We start from the raw sequence: 20,365 nt of genomic DNA on the forward strand, positions 1-20,365 counted from the left end.
AGATAAAATCAGAGATGAGAAGAGTCAGGGGTGGGGTCCAGGGTGTCTATTAGATGAACAAAGCCAGAGGGAGCACATCATGAGAAACATTGAGAGGAGTTCAACCTAAATGAGCCATTAGGAAAGTGTTCAGGAGTTCTGATTCTTCCAGTGTTATTCCAGAGTGCAAACGATATGCTTATTCAGAATAGGAACTGAAGGGTAATATGTTGCCCAGGTAGACAAGAGGGAAACAGTCCCAAGGAACCATGGAAGGAGGTATGTTACTCAAGTGAATTCAAACAACTGACATGTATCTGTGCTTTGGTAGGTTCTGTTCTAGTTGCTTTTTAATTTATTGCTCCTTTTAAGTTTTTATTCAGTTTCATTTAGTTTTAGTTTTTACACAAGGCTCAAGAGGGTCTTCCTCTGGGCATTTTTCGATGTTGCCAAAACATCTAGGTCTTGAATATATAGAAGACCATTATAATTTAAGCAAGAGAAAGTCAGCATTGCTGACTCATAATTCAAGAGAGAAATTCATCCCTACTTTATTTAGGGTAGTGAGTAAAAATCTTGGGAAACATGGAACGTATAATTGGTACTAAATGCTGTAAATCTTTGGTCTGATTTGGCACCTTCTTCAGGGCACCAGTGGAATTTTTAGGCTCATGACTCAGCATTGGCCTTTCTAAGACCTAGGAACTTGTTGATGGCGTAGTGGATCTCCTTGGTTTTAATACTGTATATGATTGGATTAAGCATGGGAGGCACAAAGAGGTAGACGTTGGCCATAAAAAGGTGGACAGCAAGTGGGGCATGCTTCCCAAAGCGATGTATCAGGGACAGTCCCACCATGGGAACAAAGAATACCAGCACAGCACAGAGGTGTGAGGTGCATGTTTGGAAGGCTCGGAGCCGCTCCTCTTTGGAGGCCAGTCTTGCCACTGTGTGCAGGATGACCCCATAGGACAGTGCAATGAGCACCAGGTCCAGCACCACAGTGAACATCACCAGTATCAGCCCGTACAGGTTGTTGAAGGTGGTGTCTGTGCAGGCCAAGTGTATCACCTCCTGGTGCAGGCAGAAAGAATGGGAGAGAACTCGAGACCCACAGTAAGGAAAAGTCTTCAGGAGAAAAACAATGGGTACAGTGGCTATAGGTCCCCGCAGAATGACAACCAGGCCTGCCCTGACCACTCGCTGGCCAGTGATAATGACTGAGTACCTCAGGGGATAACAGATGGCCACAAACCGATCAAAAGACATGACAAGGAGCACTGAGGACTCCATGAAGGAAAAGGAGTGGATGCATAACATCTGGATTTGGCAGGCTCCAAAGTAAATGCCATGGGACTTGAACCAAAAGATTCCCATAGTAGTGGGCAAGGTGGACACCGACAGGCCCAGGTCAGTGAAGGCCAGAAAGGAGAGTAGATAGTACATGGGTGTGTGCAAGCGAGGGTTGGTCTTAATAATTATCAGGATGGAGCAGTTGCCTGAGATGGCCATGAGGTACATAAGGAAAAAAAAGATGAAGATCCAATGCTCGACAGTTTCCAGTCCGGGAAAGCCAGTGAGGTAGAGCATGGGGCTGAACTGTGTGAGGTTGGACAGGAGTACAATGTGAGGATGGAGGGGATATTGGGCTGGCATTCTTCAGGGGCTGAGCTGAAAATAAATAAAAGTTCTGGTTATTAATTCTTCAGTTTCATAAACATGTACACCATTATAAGTAGAATCATGACCATCACCAGCTTTGGTATCTTCTACTTCACTATCGTTTCCACCATCCTACTACCTGATTGAAACCTTCTTTGAAAGTACCACACCTTCATCAGTTTTTCTCTGTATTTTTATTTCTTCTCAGTCTTCTTGGTTGGCCTCTTTTAATTGATGAGCCCTTAAATATGATCATCCTCAACCTCAACAATTTTCTATCCATGCTGTATTTTTTCTTCCTCAAACAACATCATCCTCAGGACTTTACTTAAGATCTTTGTGTTGACAAATATCAAACATCTATAATTCTCTTCTTTTGGTTTGCAGACTCACATATCTTACAGTAGGCTGTAATTTCATAGTTATTTTAAAAACATGTCAAAATTTAACTTACAGTCACTTCCACCAAGAAGCTTTTCATGTATTCATTTTCACTAACTCAGTAGTAGAACTAAGTTGAAGAAGAGATATACATTTGGGAGGTATTAGTATACAGAGGAGGAAACCAAAGAAGTGAGGACAGAGAGAAGCTTCTAGTTTTGAGTCCTGGGCAAAACTGAAATTTAGAGTTGGAGAAGAAAAGGCTCCACTGAAAGTGAAGGAGGAACATAAAACCCAGTTAAAAAGCAAATGAGCAGGAGACTGTGGTCTTGTATGAGTTTCAAGAGGTATTAATCATTCATACATGATGTTACCAAGGGGTCAGGTTCACAAGGACTGGGACGTAAGTAAAGGATTGAGCAACGTGGAAGTTACAGCTGACCTTGAGAAGGGAAGTTTCAGAAGAGGGGGTGGGAATAAAATCACCCTCACCTACTCCAGAAAGTCTATGACCTTGTTGATATTCCCACTTCCTTCTGCTGTAGTCGAAGCTGCTTCTGGGCTTGAACGATCACAGTTCCCAGGTATTTTCCACAGGGTGACTTGAAGTGGACAGCCATGTAGTATCAACAAAACAGTTCTTAGGGAAAAAATGTCTAGGTGTTTATGAGCTCAAGGGGAAGAGACAGAGAACAGGAAGATGAGAGCAGTGTAGTAGGACCCAGGCAGTGATGAAGGCACATTTGAGCTTCATGAGTCCAAAGTGGGACGAGCCAGTGCTTACGTGTGTTTTTAATCACTGCACCACCTAGATGCAAAGGGGGCAGTCCTAGTACGATGTATTACTCTGACTTTACCCAGCCGTTTTCTGCTTTGATATCCTTCTAAATTCATCTTTTTTCTGCTATAGTCAATAAGCCCATATTGATTTTTTCCTACAGTTCCCCATATATACATTTCTTGTTTCTGTTCTTTATATTGCTTTATAGCTTGCTTTTTTAACAGAAACCACTCTTGCGTTTTTCACCAGTGAACATATGCTGATCTTTTAAGATAGCACAAATATTTCCTCTAACAAATCTGTCTTGCCTTTGCTTGGAGCTAGGCAAATTCTTCTCTGTACTCCCTTAATACCTTTGCTGCAGTACTATTGGAGTGTAAAAGCACACACGTACATCTTATATATGTATATATATATAAATATGTATATATATATTATGTGTAATATATATACACATACATATATACTTACATATAGTATGTACTAATGATTATGTAAGTATATGTAAGTAGAAATCTGTATAAATATAAATAATATATATAATGCATTTACCTATATACACTATTTCTATAATGTAATATAATATATAATATTTGTTCTTTGTATACATATATATTCTTTATATAGTATATAGTTATTCTTTTATATAAGAATCTATAAAAATATAAATCAGCATAAATGTATGCTTAAACATATATTCTTACATATGTTTATCTTATATATAATGTATATATTACTTGTACATTATGTATAGTCTTTTTATGTGTGTTTATAACTTATGATTTTAATGCACTTTTTTGCACCAACTAGACCCATGGAGCCCCATGCATTGTATAATGCATAGTGGGCACCTCTCTGTTTTGGCATGAAAAAATTAAGTAAATGAGTGACCAAGGGATTACCTCTTGTCCTGATTAGTTGTGCCTGAAGTTTAGAATTAAGTCTTGCTTTCACTTCAGAATAGGCAAGACAGGGAGTGTGATCTGTGGGAAATGAGAATTTTATAGAGAGACCGTGACGGGGCTAAGATTATTTTCCCTGGAAAGGAAGTTCTAGTGAGTTTCTCCAGGAAATGAAAGATTATTCTCTATGCTAAGGGACCAAGAGATATTTCTCCACTTCTACTAGGAAAACAGAAGTCCATTTGACGGCACATAGTCATGGCTAGTGGCAATCCTTTTACAATATTCACAGCACAAGAGATACGGGTGAGACTGAAGAGGAAATTCCTGAAAAGTGAGATTTTCACTATGCAGTGTGTGGTTAGACCTCTCTCTCCTATATGTTCTAAATATTCCTCTGTGTCAATTTAATATGCCCTATTTTAAAAAATGAGCTTGTGGTGGAGACTGCTGTTTCTTATGCATAGGAGAAGATGCAGATGGAACCAACCCTGAGTACAGGATATGGATCAAATACCTTGCCCTTGAACCAAGGAGAACCTTTCCACAGTGGTCCATTTCCTGTCAACACACCTCTTGTGGCTGGAGTGGCAGAGGGCTGTGAAGGAGAAGAGTGTATCCTGGACGCTGGGGATGTCACAGGGGTGCCTGTATTATTAGTACAGGGCAGGAGCTTCTACGCTTAACTGGTCTGGCACCTAAAATGCACTTAATATGTGTGCTGTTAAGTGAATAGCTGTTTGGTGGATAAGAAGAAAGGGAAGGCTATATGTACCAGCCAGCTTTACCAAAGAAGAGTCTATGGAGACGTGAAGGCTTGTGACATCCTGATGGCATTTGGAGGCTGATTCCAGACAGGAGCCAGGAAGGAATTGGCCTGGCCATGGAGATCATGGTCAGGAGGAGAGAAGAAGCTCTCTCTCCGACCCAAGAAACGTGATAGTGCAGATGGTCACCTCCACTTTTCTAGAGTGAGCAAGCCTTGATCCCCTCTCTGGCTCTGGGTCTGTGCAAACACGATGAATACAGAAGTGAAAGAGCTTCTGTGACAGGCTGGATCCCAAAATTTCATTTTGCAAATGAAAAAACTAAGCAAGGTCCAACATGGGGAATAAACCTGTCTAAAGTCATTTGAGTGTTAGGAGAGGAGTGAGGATGAGAATGCAGACCACCTCCTTCCAGGATCATTGCTTTCTTGGAAATCTCTACATTCCCTTCTCCCTGTATTTTCTCGCTTTTTTCTCCTATGACCCCTTAATACCCACCCCTGAGACCCTGGCACAGGACAGCAGTGGAGACTCACCAGCAGCTGCTAACTTTTAAAAAGAGAAGCCAGGTCATCTGTTCTGAAAAAGGACGAGGGTAGGCAGGATGGCACCAGTGTCACTGAGGGACATCAGGCGGGGTCTGTCATGGAAGAATTTATCCTGCTCCTTCCTCTGTGTGTGAAACACCAGGGCTCCACCTGGGAGAAGCTGAGGAGAAACAAACAGTCCCCGGGGCTGGAGGCCCATGCGCAGGAGCCGTCATGACGCTCCTCTCCCTTGCCTTTGTTCCTCACCCCTTCCATGGGCTCACCTGAGGGTGGAGAGCCCTAACTTTATAGGGGTCAGTCTCCACGCTTCGGCTGCTGGCATATTGCTGCAGGAAGCCTGGTGCTGCCTTACTTTACCCGCTAATTCTGCTTTATGGAGAAACCAATCCCAGTCACCTGCCACCTCATTTATTCCTTTCCTTTGTTCATTAGAATAAACCCACAGTTTGCTAGAGTGGTTGGATAGGATATATGAAGATTATCCATACAACTTCCACATCAGCTATAAATCGCTCATCTTCCTTGCAGTGCCACACCTGTCTCTGCCCCAGAGTTCTCTCACTCTTACATCATTTTTCTACCTATTTCTGTGTTTCCTTTCACATGATCATTAACCTGCCCTTTACCTCTACCATGGACAGTGTCTTTGAGTCTAGTGGCCAGTCAGAAAACCTTTTACATTTATTCCCACCCAAACACCTGTCCAGGCCAGTGTCTCAGGCTTTTCCAAGGCTCTCTATTCAGGAATAAAATATACGATAAAATCTTTGTGACCTTTTTTAAGACAAAATATCAAAAGGTGTAAAGAAAAAATATTAAATAAACTCAGTTTCATCTGCTCTGCTATTCAAAACACCATTGAACGAAAATTCAATTCAGAGATTTTGCAGATATTCTTTACAATGTACACACTTGAAAAAGAACTCGCATCCAGATTATGTAACCAACTCTTACAACTCAAAATTTTTTTTAAAAATCCAATGAAGCAGACAAATCTTTAATTTTCACAAAAGGAGATAGTTTACTGGCTGAGAGGCATATGAAAACACAATCAGATTATTCATCATTAAGGAACTGCAAATTAAAACCATCATAAAATGCCACTCTTTACACACCAGAGCGACTACAATTGAAACAACAGAAAATGACACAGTGTGTTGTTATAGACATGGAGTGCCTGGAATTCTCATGTGTTGATTGTGAGAGAGTGAAATTCTTTCATAACTGGAGAGATACTTGAGATTTCAGATATTGAAGCACAGCATGTTTGTATAAATATCTGAAGGTCTCATAGCTGATAGAAAGGGTCAGAATCTGAATCAGAACTCAACTCTACAAAAATGCAAGTCAGTGATGTATTAGACAAAGCCTTAATTTTTCAATCCTTCATATTATCTATTGGAAAAGAGTTTTTAGACTACCTTAGTATTTTGTGCTTTGCTATATTGCACTTCAAAGGTCTTGTTTATTTGCAAGTTGAAAGTGCATAGCAACCCTGCATGAAGCAAATCTATCAATACCATTTTTTTCTCACAGCATTTGCTCATGGCTATAGGAAAAGGAGTATGCCAAGGCTGTATATTGTCACCCTGCTTATTTAACTTATATGCAGAGTACATCATGAGAAACGCTGGGCTGGAGGAAGCACAAGCTGGAATCAAGATTGTTGGGAGAAATATCAGTAACCTCAGATATGCAGATGATACCACCCTTATGGCAGAAAGTGAAGAGGAACTAAAGAGCCTCTTGAAGAAAGTGAAAGAGGAGAGTGAAAAAGTTGGCTTAAAGCTCAACATTCAGAAAACTAAAATCACGGCATCTGGTCCCATCACTTCATGCCATGTGGATGGGGAAACAATGGAAACAATGAGACGGCATTGGACATGAGTTTAAGTAAACTCCGGGAGTTGGTGATGGACAGGGAAGTCTGGTGTGCTGCAGTCCATGGGTTAGCAAAGAGTGGGACACGACTGAGTGACTGAACTGAACTGAATGATTATTGTCATGGTTGCTTTTAAATCACGATTTGGTAGCCTGTCGCATTTTCTTCTTAAATATTTTCTGTTTTTCTTCAGGCTGCCGCTAAGTCGCTTCAGACGTGTCTGACTCTGTGCGACCCCACAGACGGCAGCCCACCAGGCTCCCCCCGGTCCCTGGGTTTCTCCAGGCAAGAACACTGGAGTGGGTTGCCATTTCCTTCTCCAATGCATGAAAGTGAAAAGTGAAAGTGAAGTCGCTCAGTCGTGTCCGACTCTTCACGACCCCATGGACTGCAGCCCACCAGGTTCCTCCATCCATGGGATTTTCCAGGCAAGAGGACTGGAGTGGGGTGCCATTGCCTTCTCCGGAATCGCCTGTAAGTGCTCTAGAAGCCACAAGGTGGCAGGAGTGGTTTATGGAACTGCCGACTCAGCTGGGGCCAGCCAGGAGCCACTTTGAAGGAAGAACTTGCAGACCCCATATAAGTAGGGTTGGAGATAGATGGGGAAGTAAGGTCTTTTCCTCCACTTCTTTTTCTCAACGGAAGATGCTAAAAAAAAAAAAAGTCCCTTTTCTTTCCATTGTTGGCAGCAACGACAAGTTCATCACTAAAACCGTGGACTTCTTTCGGGGTCTTAGTCTATATTCACTTTAACCCAAGAATGCACACAAGCCAGCACTGCCCTTAGTGTAGCAGGATGGAAACAGCTCCACAGAACTCCTGCCTCCAACCAACAAGACTGTATGTTTGAGTATTTTTGTATACGTGTATCTAAGTGTGAAGAAAAAAGGACAGAGGGATTAAAAGAAGGAGTTCTCTCTAAGGAAGTTACGAAGGTAGAAGTGAGGGGTCTTTCAGTTTATTTTTAATGTGTATGAAGTATATCTATTCTGTTATATTTGTATCCTAGAACTATTTAAAGTATTCTTGGAAATTTTAAAAGATACAATTAGTTACTGGTTACATGATCTTAAAGATTTTCTCAAATTACCAGATTTTTTTAGTAAAAATAAGATGTAAAAAATCTTTTCTTATTAGTGAATCTAATAGTGCTACTACGTGTGGCTCGTAGTGGCTGCTAAAATACCATGGCTCATGGACTTCTACCTATTAATAGTCATTCTGTGCCTACCATCTCACAGACAAGCACTCACATCTCTCATGCTGGGCTTATAGTGCTAGACAATAAGCAGATGCTTAAGTTACATTTGTGAATGAATGAATGTGCATATCTGTGCTAAGTCACTTCAGTTGTGTCCAATTCATTGTGACCTCATGGACTGTAGCCCTCCAGGCTCTTCTGTCAGTGGGATTCTCCAGGGAAAAAATACCTGAGTGGGTTGCTATGTCCTGAATACCTACCTTTAAAAACTTCATCCTCCCTCTATGTCTAATCCTAGATCTTGATCATATAGCTATATATATACTGATATCCAAATATTCTAGCACAGATTCTTCTTCAAAGTCACTTAACAAATATTGATAAATGAGTCTGTCTAATCTGGTCCACATAACAGACCCATGACCTAGGCTTCTTGGAAGTCTATATGATGGATATGTGAAGGCCACAAGGAAAACAGAAGTTTTCAAGAAGACAAAAAAAAAAAATGTTTTTCTTCCAATATCCTCAGAAGAGAGTTCCTCTGATTCCTCATGAAAATGTGCAAATTCAACATTCTACTCTCAGGAACACTTTGGCCTACAGAAGAAAGCCACCACTAGATCTGTAGTCTTGGTTCTTCCTGTTTCTAAGCATTAACAGCTTAAATCACTCAGTGTCTGGGAACCTCAGAAACCTTCTCATAGGGGCTTCCCTAGTAGTCCAGTGGATGAGACTCTGTGCTCTCAATGCAAAGGAACCAGTATTGATTCCTGATGAGGGTAGTAGATCCCACATGTTGCAACTAAGACTTTGTATGCTGCAACTAAAGATCCCACATGCCCCAAGGAAGACTGAAGATCCCATGTGCTGCAACTTAGACCCAGTGCAGCCAAGTAAATAAATGAGCATTTTTTCAAATTAAAAAAAAAAATCTTCTAATAAATTGAAATAAAACCTCCACCAGGTCCTATTTTCTCACAGCGTCCTTGTAGGAATAGAATACAAGTCTTTCCATTAAAATATCTCACTCACTATCAAGAATTGTGCTTATAATCAAGTTTTAAGAAAGTCTTGGCTTTCTTTGACAGATCAGACTAGGTGTCTCTTCATCCTGAATATCAAATGATCCCATTTTCACAAAATTTCTAGTAATAGTAATAATAATAACTAAAACATCTATAACATTTACTATGAGCCAGGAATGATTATGTGCATTACATATATTAGTGCATTTAATCATTAAAACAATCGAACACATCAAAGAGACCAAACAGACTAAGTGATTTGCTGGAGTACACAACCAGAAAGTGAAAAGTGTCATTCTAAACCATATCATTTGATTTCAAAACTATTGCACTAGCTTAGTCAATCCTCAAGGAAATCAGTCCTGAATATTCATTGGAAGGACTGAAATTGAAGCTGAAATTCCAGTACTTTGGCCACCTGATGTGACGAGCCAACTCATTAGAAAAGACCCTGATGATGGGAAAGATTGAAGGCAGGAGGAGAAGGGGACGACAGATGACAAGATGGTTGAATGGCATCATTAATTCATTGGACATGACTTTGAGCAAGCTTTGGGAGATGGTGAAAGACAGGGAAGCCTGGTGTGCTTCGGTCCATGGGGTTGAAAAGAGTCGCTCGGTCATGTCCGACTCTTTGTGGCCCCATGGACTGTAGCCCACCAGGTTCCTCTCTCCATGAAATTTTCCAGGCCAGAAGATTAGAGTGGGGAGCCATTTCCTAGTCCAAGGGATCTTCTCGACCCAGGGATTGAACCCGAGTCTCTTGTGTCTCCTACACTGGCAGGCAGATTCTTTATCATTAGCATCACCTGGAAAACATATGTATGGAGAACCATGAAAGGATAAATTTTCAAAAGCCAGAGAGGTCATAACTGGACTGGGGCTTCTCAGATGGCACTAGTGTTAAAGAATTCACATGCCAGTGCGGGAGACATAAGAGACTCGGGTTTGATCCCTAGGTTGGGAAGATCCCCTGGAGGAGGGTATGGTAACCCACTCCAGTATTCTTGCCTGGAGAATCTCATGGACAGAAGAGCCTGGTGGGCTACAGTCCATAGAGTCACAAAGAGTAGGATACAACTGAGGCAGCTTAGCACACACGCAAATATAACTGGATTATCCATTCTGAGCCATAATTAATGCTTGAAGATGCACCAAATCTGAGCAAGCTGGGGGCTCCACAGAAGCAAAGAGCCAAGTGAAGCTTGGGTTACTTAAAAGCTGTAATTGGAAGACGGAGTAGTTTTGCTTTGGTAGAAGTAAAACTTTGAAGAATGTCTGACTCTTTACTAACTGCTGAGTCAAGACTGGCAAATGCTTCATCTTAATCAAGATTTGGATACGAGGCATGAGATAATGAGAACAGATACAGGAATAATGCTTAAGGAAAAGAATACATTAGACAAGTCCATTCACAATTCCTGCTCTGCCAATAAGTTCATCTGTACCATTTTTTAGATTCTACATATATGCATTTAATATATGATATTTGTTTTCCTTTTTCTGACTTACTTAGCTGTGTACGGCAGACTCTAGGTGCATCCACATCTCTAAAAATGACCCAATTTTGTTCCTTCTTATGGCTGAAAAATATTCCATTGTATATATTGCTACCTCTTCTTTCTCGAGGAGTGGGGAACGGGAAGTAAGATGAATTGGGAGGGTAGCATTGACATATATATGCTGCCATGTGTAAAAATAATAGCTAGTGGGACCTGCTGTATAGCACAGGGAGCTCAGCTTCCTAAATGGATGAGATGGGGGGGGGACATGTGAGAGGGAGGTCCAAGCAGGAGGGGATATATGTATACATATAATTGACTGGCTTCATTGTACAGCAGAAACTAACACAACATTGTAAACTATACTCCAATAAAAAATTATGGTAGCACTGAAAACTGTATTGATAGAATGTAAAAGGACAGTTAATATAAAAAGAATACATTTGAATGTATATATTTTCTTAGTGTCTCTGTTGGATGAACCAGGGAATCAGAAACATGATTTTTCATTTTAACTTCAAAAACCTCTGTTTAAAGTGGCTCTATTCCAGTTAAAAATGAAATAACTAAAACCTAGTGGTTAAAGGACTTTGGAAGTTCACGTGGCAGTGTTCATCATAGCTCCTCTTCCATCTGAACCACATTGAGACCTTAGAGACTATTCTTTCCCCCTTTCCTGGAGTCTCCTTCTGGGTAATTCACTGTAGGGTGAGGGGGAGTATTTGCAAAGCATAGGAGGGGAGTGGTTAGAGACCATTAGGTCTGTGCCTAAGAGATAAGACCCCAAGTGCTGGAAGGAGCTAGAAGTTTGGGCCTGTGTTGCTTGGCTCAGATAACAGCCCCACCTCATCCTTCCTAACCTTGCATGCACAGGAACTCCTTTTGGGACTGTATAGGGGTTAGTAACCAGTGAACAGTTGTTTTCTTGAATTTAAAATTTTATTCCAGAGATTTTAAGTCCCAGAGGAACACCGTGATTTCCTTTCTTCCTTTAGCATCCTACCGACAGAGAGACCTTCCCCTAGACTCCTCTCTGAGCCTCACCTCAGTTTTCTAGCTGTTTCTCCTTTGTCTTCAATACTCCTTTTGCTCATTTTCCTTTCCCTTTATTCCACTGACCTTTAACTGACCACCTAAGGCCTGTTCTGGTTTCTTCACTCACTGTTTATCTTGCCCACTTGGGCTCATCTCTAGGGCACCTAAACTTTAGCATCAGCACAAAGCTGGACAAGCACTGTATGTCCCTAAGGAGTTCTTGAGTTATCAACTGCTCCACGGTCATGCTACTCCACAAGGTGGTAGATTGTTTCTAAGTGCCCCTCTAACTAGCTCCTTGCAGTGCTTCAGTGTGTATGTTAACCAGAGCAGAGGATGGTGCAGGTACTCCCCTCTCTATCCTGCATTCATGGCTCCTATGGCCACCTTCAGACTCCTCAGATTCCCCAAGAGAGGCAGGCAGAGGTCCTCCATGAATGGTTAGGGACGTAAACTTCATCCTGTCACCAAGTCAACACACATCGAGCACCTATGTGGTGAAACAAGTAGGTCTCTGCACCCATCTATAGAGGGATGAACTGGATTCAATCATATATACTGTCTAGGTGGTCTCAAGCCACATTATTATTCTGAGGCTGTGTCCTTGAGGCAGCTTCTAGTAGAGTGCACAGTCCAAGTACAGGGGAAAGGAGGCTCTGATTGCCCAGGTCCAGCTCACCAGTCAACTGGTGGTCACTTCCACTTTCCAAAACCCTTGGATAATCCTAGCATTTCATCCTCCATCTTCTGTTCACAAGAACATATTTTTTGTTCACTTTAAAACTTGTCATTTTAGTCATAGGTCCTGGCTCTTCAGCTGGTCATAGAATCATGAACCCACTCTCCTTAAGCCTAGACTGAGAACAAAATAAACTTTGATTGATATTTGGAGCTAGAAAAGGTCATTTTTTCTTCTGCTTCTCAGCATTGCCTCCATCCTCTCTTTTTCTCCCCACTTTACACATATAACCAGCTCTATATCCAGTCTAGTATTGTTGTTGGTAAAAATAATAATAGAATTATATATCTGTTATATTATTTATATGTATGTACAAATGCTAACAGCTTTCCTGGTAAGTCAGTAGGTAAAGAATCCACCTGTAATGCAGGATATTGTCCGCAAAGTGGGACACTTGGGTTCAATCCCTGGGACAGGAAGTTCCCCTGGAGAAGGAAATGGCTACCCAATCCAGTATTCTTGCCTAGGAAATCCATGGAGAGAGGAGCCAGATGGACTAAGGTCCATAGGGTCACAAGAATCTGGCAGAACTTAGTGACTAAACCACCACTACCACATATATTAACAGTGATAATAATAATATTTAATAAATGTTTATTAAAATTTTATCTGAACAGAGTTAGATATGATTATATATACTTTCCCTAGAGTTGTCATTTTAAACTGAGGAGAGTAAGTCTCATTCCTTCACTTAGTGTAATTTTCTAGAAACTAGTTCCATATAAGAAACAAATACTGGATACATGTCTGGAGTTGAGTGAGTTATTGCTAAGTATATCAAAGCCTATACATATAAAACATATTGAAAAATGATGAGCTTTGATTTAAATACTGATGGCCCATACTGTAAATCCAAGAATCATATATTGGGTGCCATAGGTTCATTGAACAGAATGAGTTATCTGAGAAAACAGCAAAGATCAGTTGGACAATTGAGATATATGTTTAGTATATGTATATTATATAATATGCAACTCAGCTACAAATGAGCAGTGTGATATGATCCTCTAAATAGCAGAGAGGTTGGTTTATACTAACTTGGTTTTCCTTAGTTGCTCCCATTAACAAAGCTGTCAGCTTGCCCAGGTTCCCTGAATTATTCTTCAGAGAACAGTGAGTCAAAGTTATGCTCTAGAATGAAGCAGAGAGAAAAAGAGAATTACACCAGTCTGGATCTTCTTGGTTTTAGTGCTGTAGATGACAGGATTCATAAAAGGTGGGAAAAGGAAGTAGATATGGCTCATTGTGATGTGGACCACATGAGGAGCATGTCTTCCAAACCTATGAATAAATGTCAGACCAACCACAGTGACATAGAATACAAGGATGCAGCAGATGTGTTGAGGTCCTTGGTCCTTTCTTCTCAAGAAGCAATGCCCATGACAGTGTTGAGGATCAAAATGTAGGAGAGAAAGATGACAAGGAAGTTCAATAAGACCATTGCAAATACAACCACAACAGGACAGAGATGATTGAAGGTGATATTGGCACACGGTAAATTGATGACATCTTGGTGTAGACAGAAAGCATGAGAGAGTACATAGGATCAACAATAGGGGAACCAGGGAAGGAGAAGAATTATTGACATAACTGACAGACTGGCCCTTGCCAATACCCCCATCTCAATTTTTATTACCCCACTGTTGGTCAGGATGGAAGTGTATCTCAAAGGGTTGCAGATGGCAATGAAGCCATCATAGGCCATGGCAAGCAAAACACCAGACTCTATGATAGAAAGAGTGTGAATAAAGTAGGCCTGAGAGAAGCAGGCCCTGTGCTAATCTCTCTGTGATTCAACCACAGGATGCTCAAAACTGTGGGCATTGCAGTCAGTATCACTCCAAGGTCGGTGGCTGCCAACATAGCTAAGAAGTAGTACATGAGCTCATGGAAGTTATGATAATCCCTAATGAGAAAGAGAAGGGTTCCACTACCAAGAAGTATGGAGATATAAACCACCAACAAAGGAATGGAGATCCAGTGATGTGCCTTCTCCATACCTGGGAAGCCAGTTAGCAGCAACTGAGAAGCAGTGGTGTTAAGCACCATCCTCCCCCATGAAGTCTACTTCCTACCTGCCCAGAGCCTCACCTCCAGCCTCTTCCACATTGACTTTGCCCCACAGGCTAATGATAGCAGCCTTCTCCTCGGCAGTAAAATGCACCATGATGTCAAGTTTTGGAGCTTACAGATGATCACAGAAGCATCAGAAGCAAGTCTGTGCTGCTGCTGGATGCTGTGGCCTTTTATTCTTTACTGATGAACTTCTGCCCCCTTCCTCCCCCTTGTTCTTTGAAGTCATTGCTCAAGGTTGCTGTGTCCCTCAGGGGTGGAGTCAGGTCAGCTGATGGTCAGCAAGGAAGATGTATATTGAGTGTGTGATAACCTGTTGGTTCCTGAAACCTCCTTCCTTTGTTAGCTCCTCCTCCATCCTCAACACATTTCTGCTCATTCCCCGTTTTTACCCTCTGCTCTTCCCATGTCATCCTCCACGATGGCATCCGACTCTCCCATTCTCCTTCACCCAGAATGATCCATGGAGTGTAGCTAAGCACCAGACAAGGAAGGAGTTCTATTCAAACTATTTTTCATATTGGTAAAGGATAGTGACAAGGACAAAAACATGCTCAAGATAAAAAATACTATTGTAGACAAGAAACTCAAATCAGTTCTAGCTCTCTTGAGGAGTGGATTATAGCCAAGCTCTGGATCTTAGTTTTCCAAGGACTAAAAAAACAAAAAAAAACACACATATATAGTTACTTCATGAAGATGAATGGAAATGCAAGGGATCTACAATAGAACTAAGAGCTCAATCCCAAATTAAAATATCCAAAGGTTATTTCATAGAGAAAACAGGCAGAATAAGCTTACATCCTGTGCTTCCAGGGAACTCTGTCCATTTCTCTGTGACAACAAGGGAAACTGTATACTCTGAGACATAGCCCTGAGTGTTCTTCTTGATTTTCTCTACTTATTTATATCAGCGAGGGAGCTAAGAGGTCTGAAGTTATTTAAAATCATGACTTGTGATCACACTGAGGAATAGATGAATTGATATGAGAGGCTAGTTGTTGAAGTATGTTTAACGTTTGTCAAAGCCATCAGTGATGGAGACTTCAAATTTCTCTAGCGTCCTTGTTTTGTTTTGAATTTTAATGTCCCTGTTGTTTGTAGGCTTCCCTAAGAACACATCATCTTGAAATAGAGTGTGCAACTTTTTCAGTTGCAATCCACTGTTATTATACAGGAGTCCTGTTGATATGATGGTAAGGAATGGGGGAGGAAAATCAGCCTATAATTGTATAATTAAAAAATCAACCTTTAGTGGATTAGTTTTCCTGGGCTGTGACCTTCACAAGTATTTCTTAGCTTCACCCTCCCCCCCACTTAAGAAAAATAAAAAAAGACTCCCTGGGCTAGACTACATAACCTAGCATGACACAATTCGAGCTCAAGATAGCAGATATTTTATCACTAAAGTAGAAGACCAATGAAAGGACAAGAAACGTCTGGCTACACTATGAAGAACAGCCCTTGTGTGAATAAGAACATCTCTTTCTCTATATTCGGTTTGTAGTTGTTCAGCAAATTCTATATTTCTATGTTTAGTTTCAATGGTTCTATATTTAGTTTCGGGTATTCAGCAAATTGATTCAGTTATACAGTAAGCCCCTCATATATGAACTTTCAAGTTGCAAACTTTCAAAGATGTGATTTGTGTTCCATCAACTTCAGGTGTGAGTGAAACTGCAGCTTGTTCTCCATCTCCTAGTGCTGATGATCCTTCAGCTCTACCATCTTCCACCTCTTTCCCTCCTCCAGTCAGTAACTCTTCTTGCCTGCTCACTCAATGCCAGCCCCTGTATGCCAGCTGTTGTGCTGTATTACTGTAGTTTTCAAGATAGTATACTTTAAGATTTAAAATGTTTTCTGTATTTTTTGTATTTGCTTTTTATGTGTTATTTGTGTAAAAAGTATTGCAAACACATTACAGTACAGTGTTATATAGCTGCTTATGTTAGTTGATTTTGTTAGTTGACTAAGTGCTTGCTCAGTCATATCCAACTCTTTGTGACCCTATGGACTGTAGCCTGCCAGGTTCCTCTGTCCACGAGATTTTTCCAGGCAAAAATACTAGAGTGGGTTGCCATTTCCTTCTCCAGGGGATCTTCCCGACCCAGGGATTGAATCTGAGTCTCCTGTGACTCCTGCATTGAAGGTAGATTCTTTACCTCTGAGCCACCAAGGAAGTCTGTAGGTGCCAATATAAATATTAGCAATTATTATTTTAGGAAATTAGGCTTTATTATGAGTGATGCAGGAAACTATCAGGGAGCTTTAGACAGAGATTACCATACACGATTTGCATTTTTACCAGTGTGCTTTGACTGCCATATTGGGAAGCCACTGTCAAGAACAGTGGTAGAGGAAAGATCAATTAGGAGTCTGCAGTAAGCATCCAGGTGGAGATTACATTGCCTTATACCAGGGAGGTGGTAGCAAGGGATCAACCTGTAAATAAATATTTAAAGTTACACCAAGTGGATTTTCAAACAGGATGTGGAATTTGTGAGGCGTTTGTGTGTGTATGCATGTGCATGCATGCACATGCTCTTGTACATGCTAATTTCTGAATGTGAGTGTCTGTGTGGGAGCATGTGAAATCTGGATAAGGAGAGTCTTTATGTTGAGTTTTGTCAATTCCTTTGTTCATCACACTAACTGCCTCAGAATTCTTGCTTTAAAATGAGGATAGTGGTACTTTCCTGGTGGTCCTGTGGTTAAGAAAACATCTGCCAATGTAGGGGATACAGGTTCGATCCCTGCTCAGTCCAGGAAGATTCCATGCCACTGAGCAATTAAGCTGGTGGGCCACAACTGCTGAGCCTGTGCACTGCAGCTGCTGAAGCCTATGTACCCTAGAGCCCGTGCTCCACAGCAAGAGAAATCACAGTGAGAAGCCTAAGCACCACAACTGGAAAGGAGCCCTTGCTTGCTGCTACTAGAGAAAGTCTACATGCAGAAATGAAGAACTAGGGCAGCCAAAATTAAATAAATAAAATAAAATGAAGATGGTGGATGGGTAGGTAGGAAAATCAGAAGATATCTCTGGAGCAAGTTCACACATCCAAATTTTAGCCAAAGTGACATGAAGAATGATAACACCTCTTGGGTGCTAATCAGAGGCCTAGAGGGTAAGACATTTTCCTGGGAGAGCAGCAGCACCAAGATGGGCCAGAGATGGTTCCTTAAGTCAAGGTTTCCCTGGTGTCATCCCCAGTCAGATCTGCCCAGCATGTCACAGGCCCTTTGTCAGCAGATGTCAGTTCAGTTTAGTTCAGTCGCTCAATTGTGTCCAACTCTTTGTGACCCCATGAACTGCAGAATGCCAGGTCTCCCTGTCCATCACCAACTCCCAGAGTCCACCCAAACCCAGGTCCATTGAGTCGGTGATGCCATCCAACCATCTCATCCTCTGTCGTCCCCTTGTCCTCCTGCTCTCAATCTTTCCCAGCATCAGGGTCTTTTCAAATGAGTCAGCTCTTCACATCAGGTGGCCAAAGTATTGGAGTTTCAGCTTCAGCATCAGCCCTTCCAGTGAATATTCAAGACTGATTTCCTTTAGGATGGACTGGTTGGATCACCTTGCAGTCCAAGTGACTCTCAAGAGTCAAATGGTGAAAAATGTTTTCCTTTTCCTGTTTCATGCCTCCCTCTTTCATCCTCATCTCAGTCCATAACTGCAGAATTCTGCAAAGTAGATGTGCAGTATGTGGAATCTTAAAAATGTGAAACCTAGGACTCCCCTGGTGGTACAGTGGATAAGAATTCATCTTCCAATGCAGGAGCATGGGTTTGATAGCTGGTCTGGGAAGATTCCACATGCTGCAAAATAACTAAGCCTGTGCTCCACAGCTACTGAGCCTGCACCACAACTAATGAAGCCCACACACTGCTACTACTGAGCCTGCATGCTGCTACTACTGAAACCCGTGTACCTAGAGTATGTGCTTCCCCAATGAGAGGACACTGCAATGAGAAGCCCGCATGCTGCAATGAAGAGTAGCCCCACTCACTGCAACTAGAGAAAACCCAAGGCAGCAAAAAAGATCCTAGCGCAACTGCAAGAAAAATTGAAGAAAATTTAAAAATGTGAGATTTGGAAAAATTATTTAGTCATCCAGCCCAGCCACATCTTTATATACTGGAGGCAATGGTTTATAAGGGCTCTGTCCTGGGTTATACAGTACATGAGAATGAATCAGGACATCACTAGCAAAGGTTTCATGCTATAAATTACTCTGATCACACTTGATTTATTTTGTGAATTAAAAGTCCATATGCATGTACTTATAAGGTTTTCTTTCTTTCTTTCTTTCTTTTTTTCTCTTTTTCTGCTTCTGGCTATGGGAGACTACCTGCAAGATGAATATTTGATGAACAATGACTGATCATTCAATGGCATCTATGGAACAACCAGAAATACCTTTTAAATCCAAAGGGAACATATTCCAGGATATGTCACATTCTGCCTCAGTATCCTTCTTTCCTCCTGAGGCTGGCTGGGGTGGAGTTACAGTCAGGCAGTGTACTTTTCCTTTTTTGTCATCTGTCCTGTAAGCCTCCTGCTGGGGACCCAGATAGTGGTCAACATGCAGGGTTGAGAACATCTGACCACACACCCTAAGCCTCAGCATGACTCAGTAGACTCAGCATGGCTGTGTTGGGGGCAGGAGCAGACCCTTGCCCTGAAGGCTAAGCAGACTGAGAGTATAGGGAGCAGGGCATTGACTCAGACAGGGTGGGGCAGGGATGGGGGTGGGGGGAGGGCCGAGTATGAATGCCTATGGGAAGGAAGCAGTGGAGGTTTAGATAAAAATGAATTATGAATTAAAGGGAAATTGGAGCTTATTTAATTGGAGATGAGATGGTTGGAAGGGATAGAGGGGCCTGGGCTTGTAGGCAGGAGAGTCATCCAGTAAATGTTTTCAGGGAAGCTGTTATGTGGTAGAAACTATTTTCAGTGCTTGAATCATAAGTAAGACATGTGCTTATATTCACTGAAGACCCAACACCCTATATACCTTTACCTGATTTTCCTGACCCCACTAGACTTATGAAACCTTTGATGTAGGAAAGAAGAGGAAAGGAGAGTTTATTGTGATGAGTGATGAGGTCTCTTTCTGTGACCAAGGGGTTCCTCTCTAAGGCTCAATTATTCTACCTCACAATATTATGGCTTCCTTGGTGGCTCAGTGGTAATGCCTGCCAATGCAAGAAATGTGAGTTTGATCCCTGGGTTGGGAAGGTACCTTGGAGAAGGAAGGAAATGGCAACCCACTCCAGTATTCTTGCTTGGAAAATTCCATGGACAGAGGAGCCTGGCAAGGTACAGTCCATGGGGTCACAAGGAGTGGGACACGACTTAGTGATTAAATAACAACTCTGCATGGTAGCTAGTTCTACGTATCTTGAAGGATGATAGAGAATGGGTATTCTCTATTATGAGAAACCCATTCATCTCTCAAGGCTCACCTTACATTTCTTCAACCCTGTACGATCTTTTGGTACATTATTTACTCCTCCAAAATAAAGACAGCATGAGGCTCAAACTGACCTTGGAGAAGTTAACATAAAAAGCAGGGTCCTGCACTGGTAACATTTGTGAGGACTCATTGTCAAAGCTCTGCAAAGGGAGTTTCAGGGAACTTGCAGACCTTCTCATTTTTTGTACCCTTAACTTATCACCACAGCACTGCCCCTGGTGTGGTTTCTTGTCCTCAGTGCTTGGCACTAATTAAGATGTCAAAAAGACCTAAATAAATAGATATGCCTATCTTTTAGGTTCATTGACTTTAATACACTCTCTTCTTTAACCAAACTTGCTGCTTGGCCAAGGGGTCAAGAGGTCATTTGGGCCAGTATGGACTTAACCTACAATCCAAAAATCTCTGTAG

The 20,365-nt window shown here is 41.6% G+C and overlaps 1 protein-coding gene and 1 pseudogene across 1 annotated transcript; both read right to left on the reverse strand.

Annotated features, from left to right (window-relative positions):
* Nucleotides 1-648: 648 nt before the first annotated feature.
* Nucleotides 649-1,635, reverse strand: OR51M1 (olfactory receptor family 51 subfamily M member 1). Its single transcript, XM_081538300.1, has one exon. It carries the CDS (start codon nt 1,633-1,635, stop codon nt 649-651), a length of 987 nt encoding a protein of 328 aa, XP_081394426.1.
* An 11,893-nt stretch (nt 1,636-13,528) lies between these two features.
* Nucleotides 13,529-14,453, reverse strand: LOC145525700 (olfactory receptor 51B6-like; annotated as a pseudogene).
* Nucleotides 14,454-20,365: the final 5,912 nt, after the last annotated feature.

The sequence above is a fragment of the Giraffa tippelskirchi genome, chromosome 11, assembly GCF_054371585.1.
Source record: "Giraffa tippelskirchi isolate mGirTip1 chromosome 11, T2T-mGirTip1v1.2.pri, whole genome shotgun sequence".
NCBI classification, from domain to species: domain Eukaryota; kingdom Metazoa; phylum Chordata; class Mammalia; order Artiodactyla; family Giraffidae; genus Giraffa; species Giraffa tippelskirchi.

Excerpts from the sequence above, each read along its gene's own strand:
- OR51M1 (XM_081538300.1), bottom strand. The coding sequence starts at position 1,635 with ATGCCAGCCCAATATCCCCTCCATCCTCACATTGTACTCCTGTCCAAC.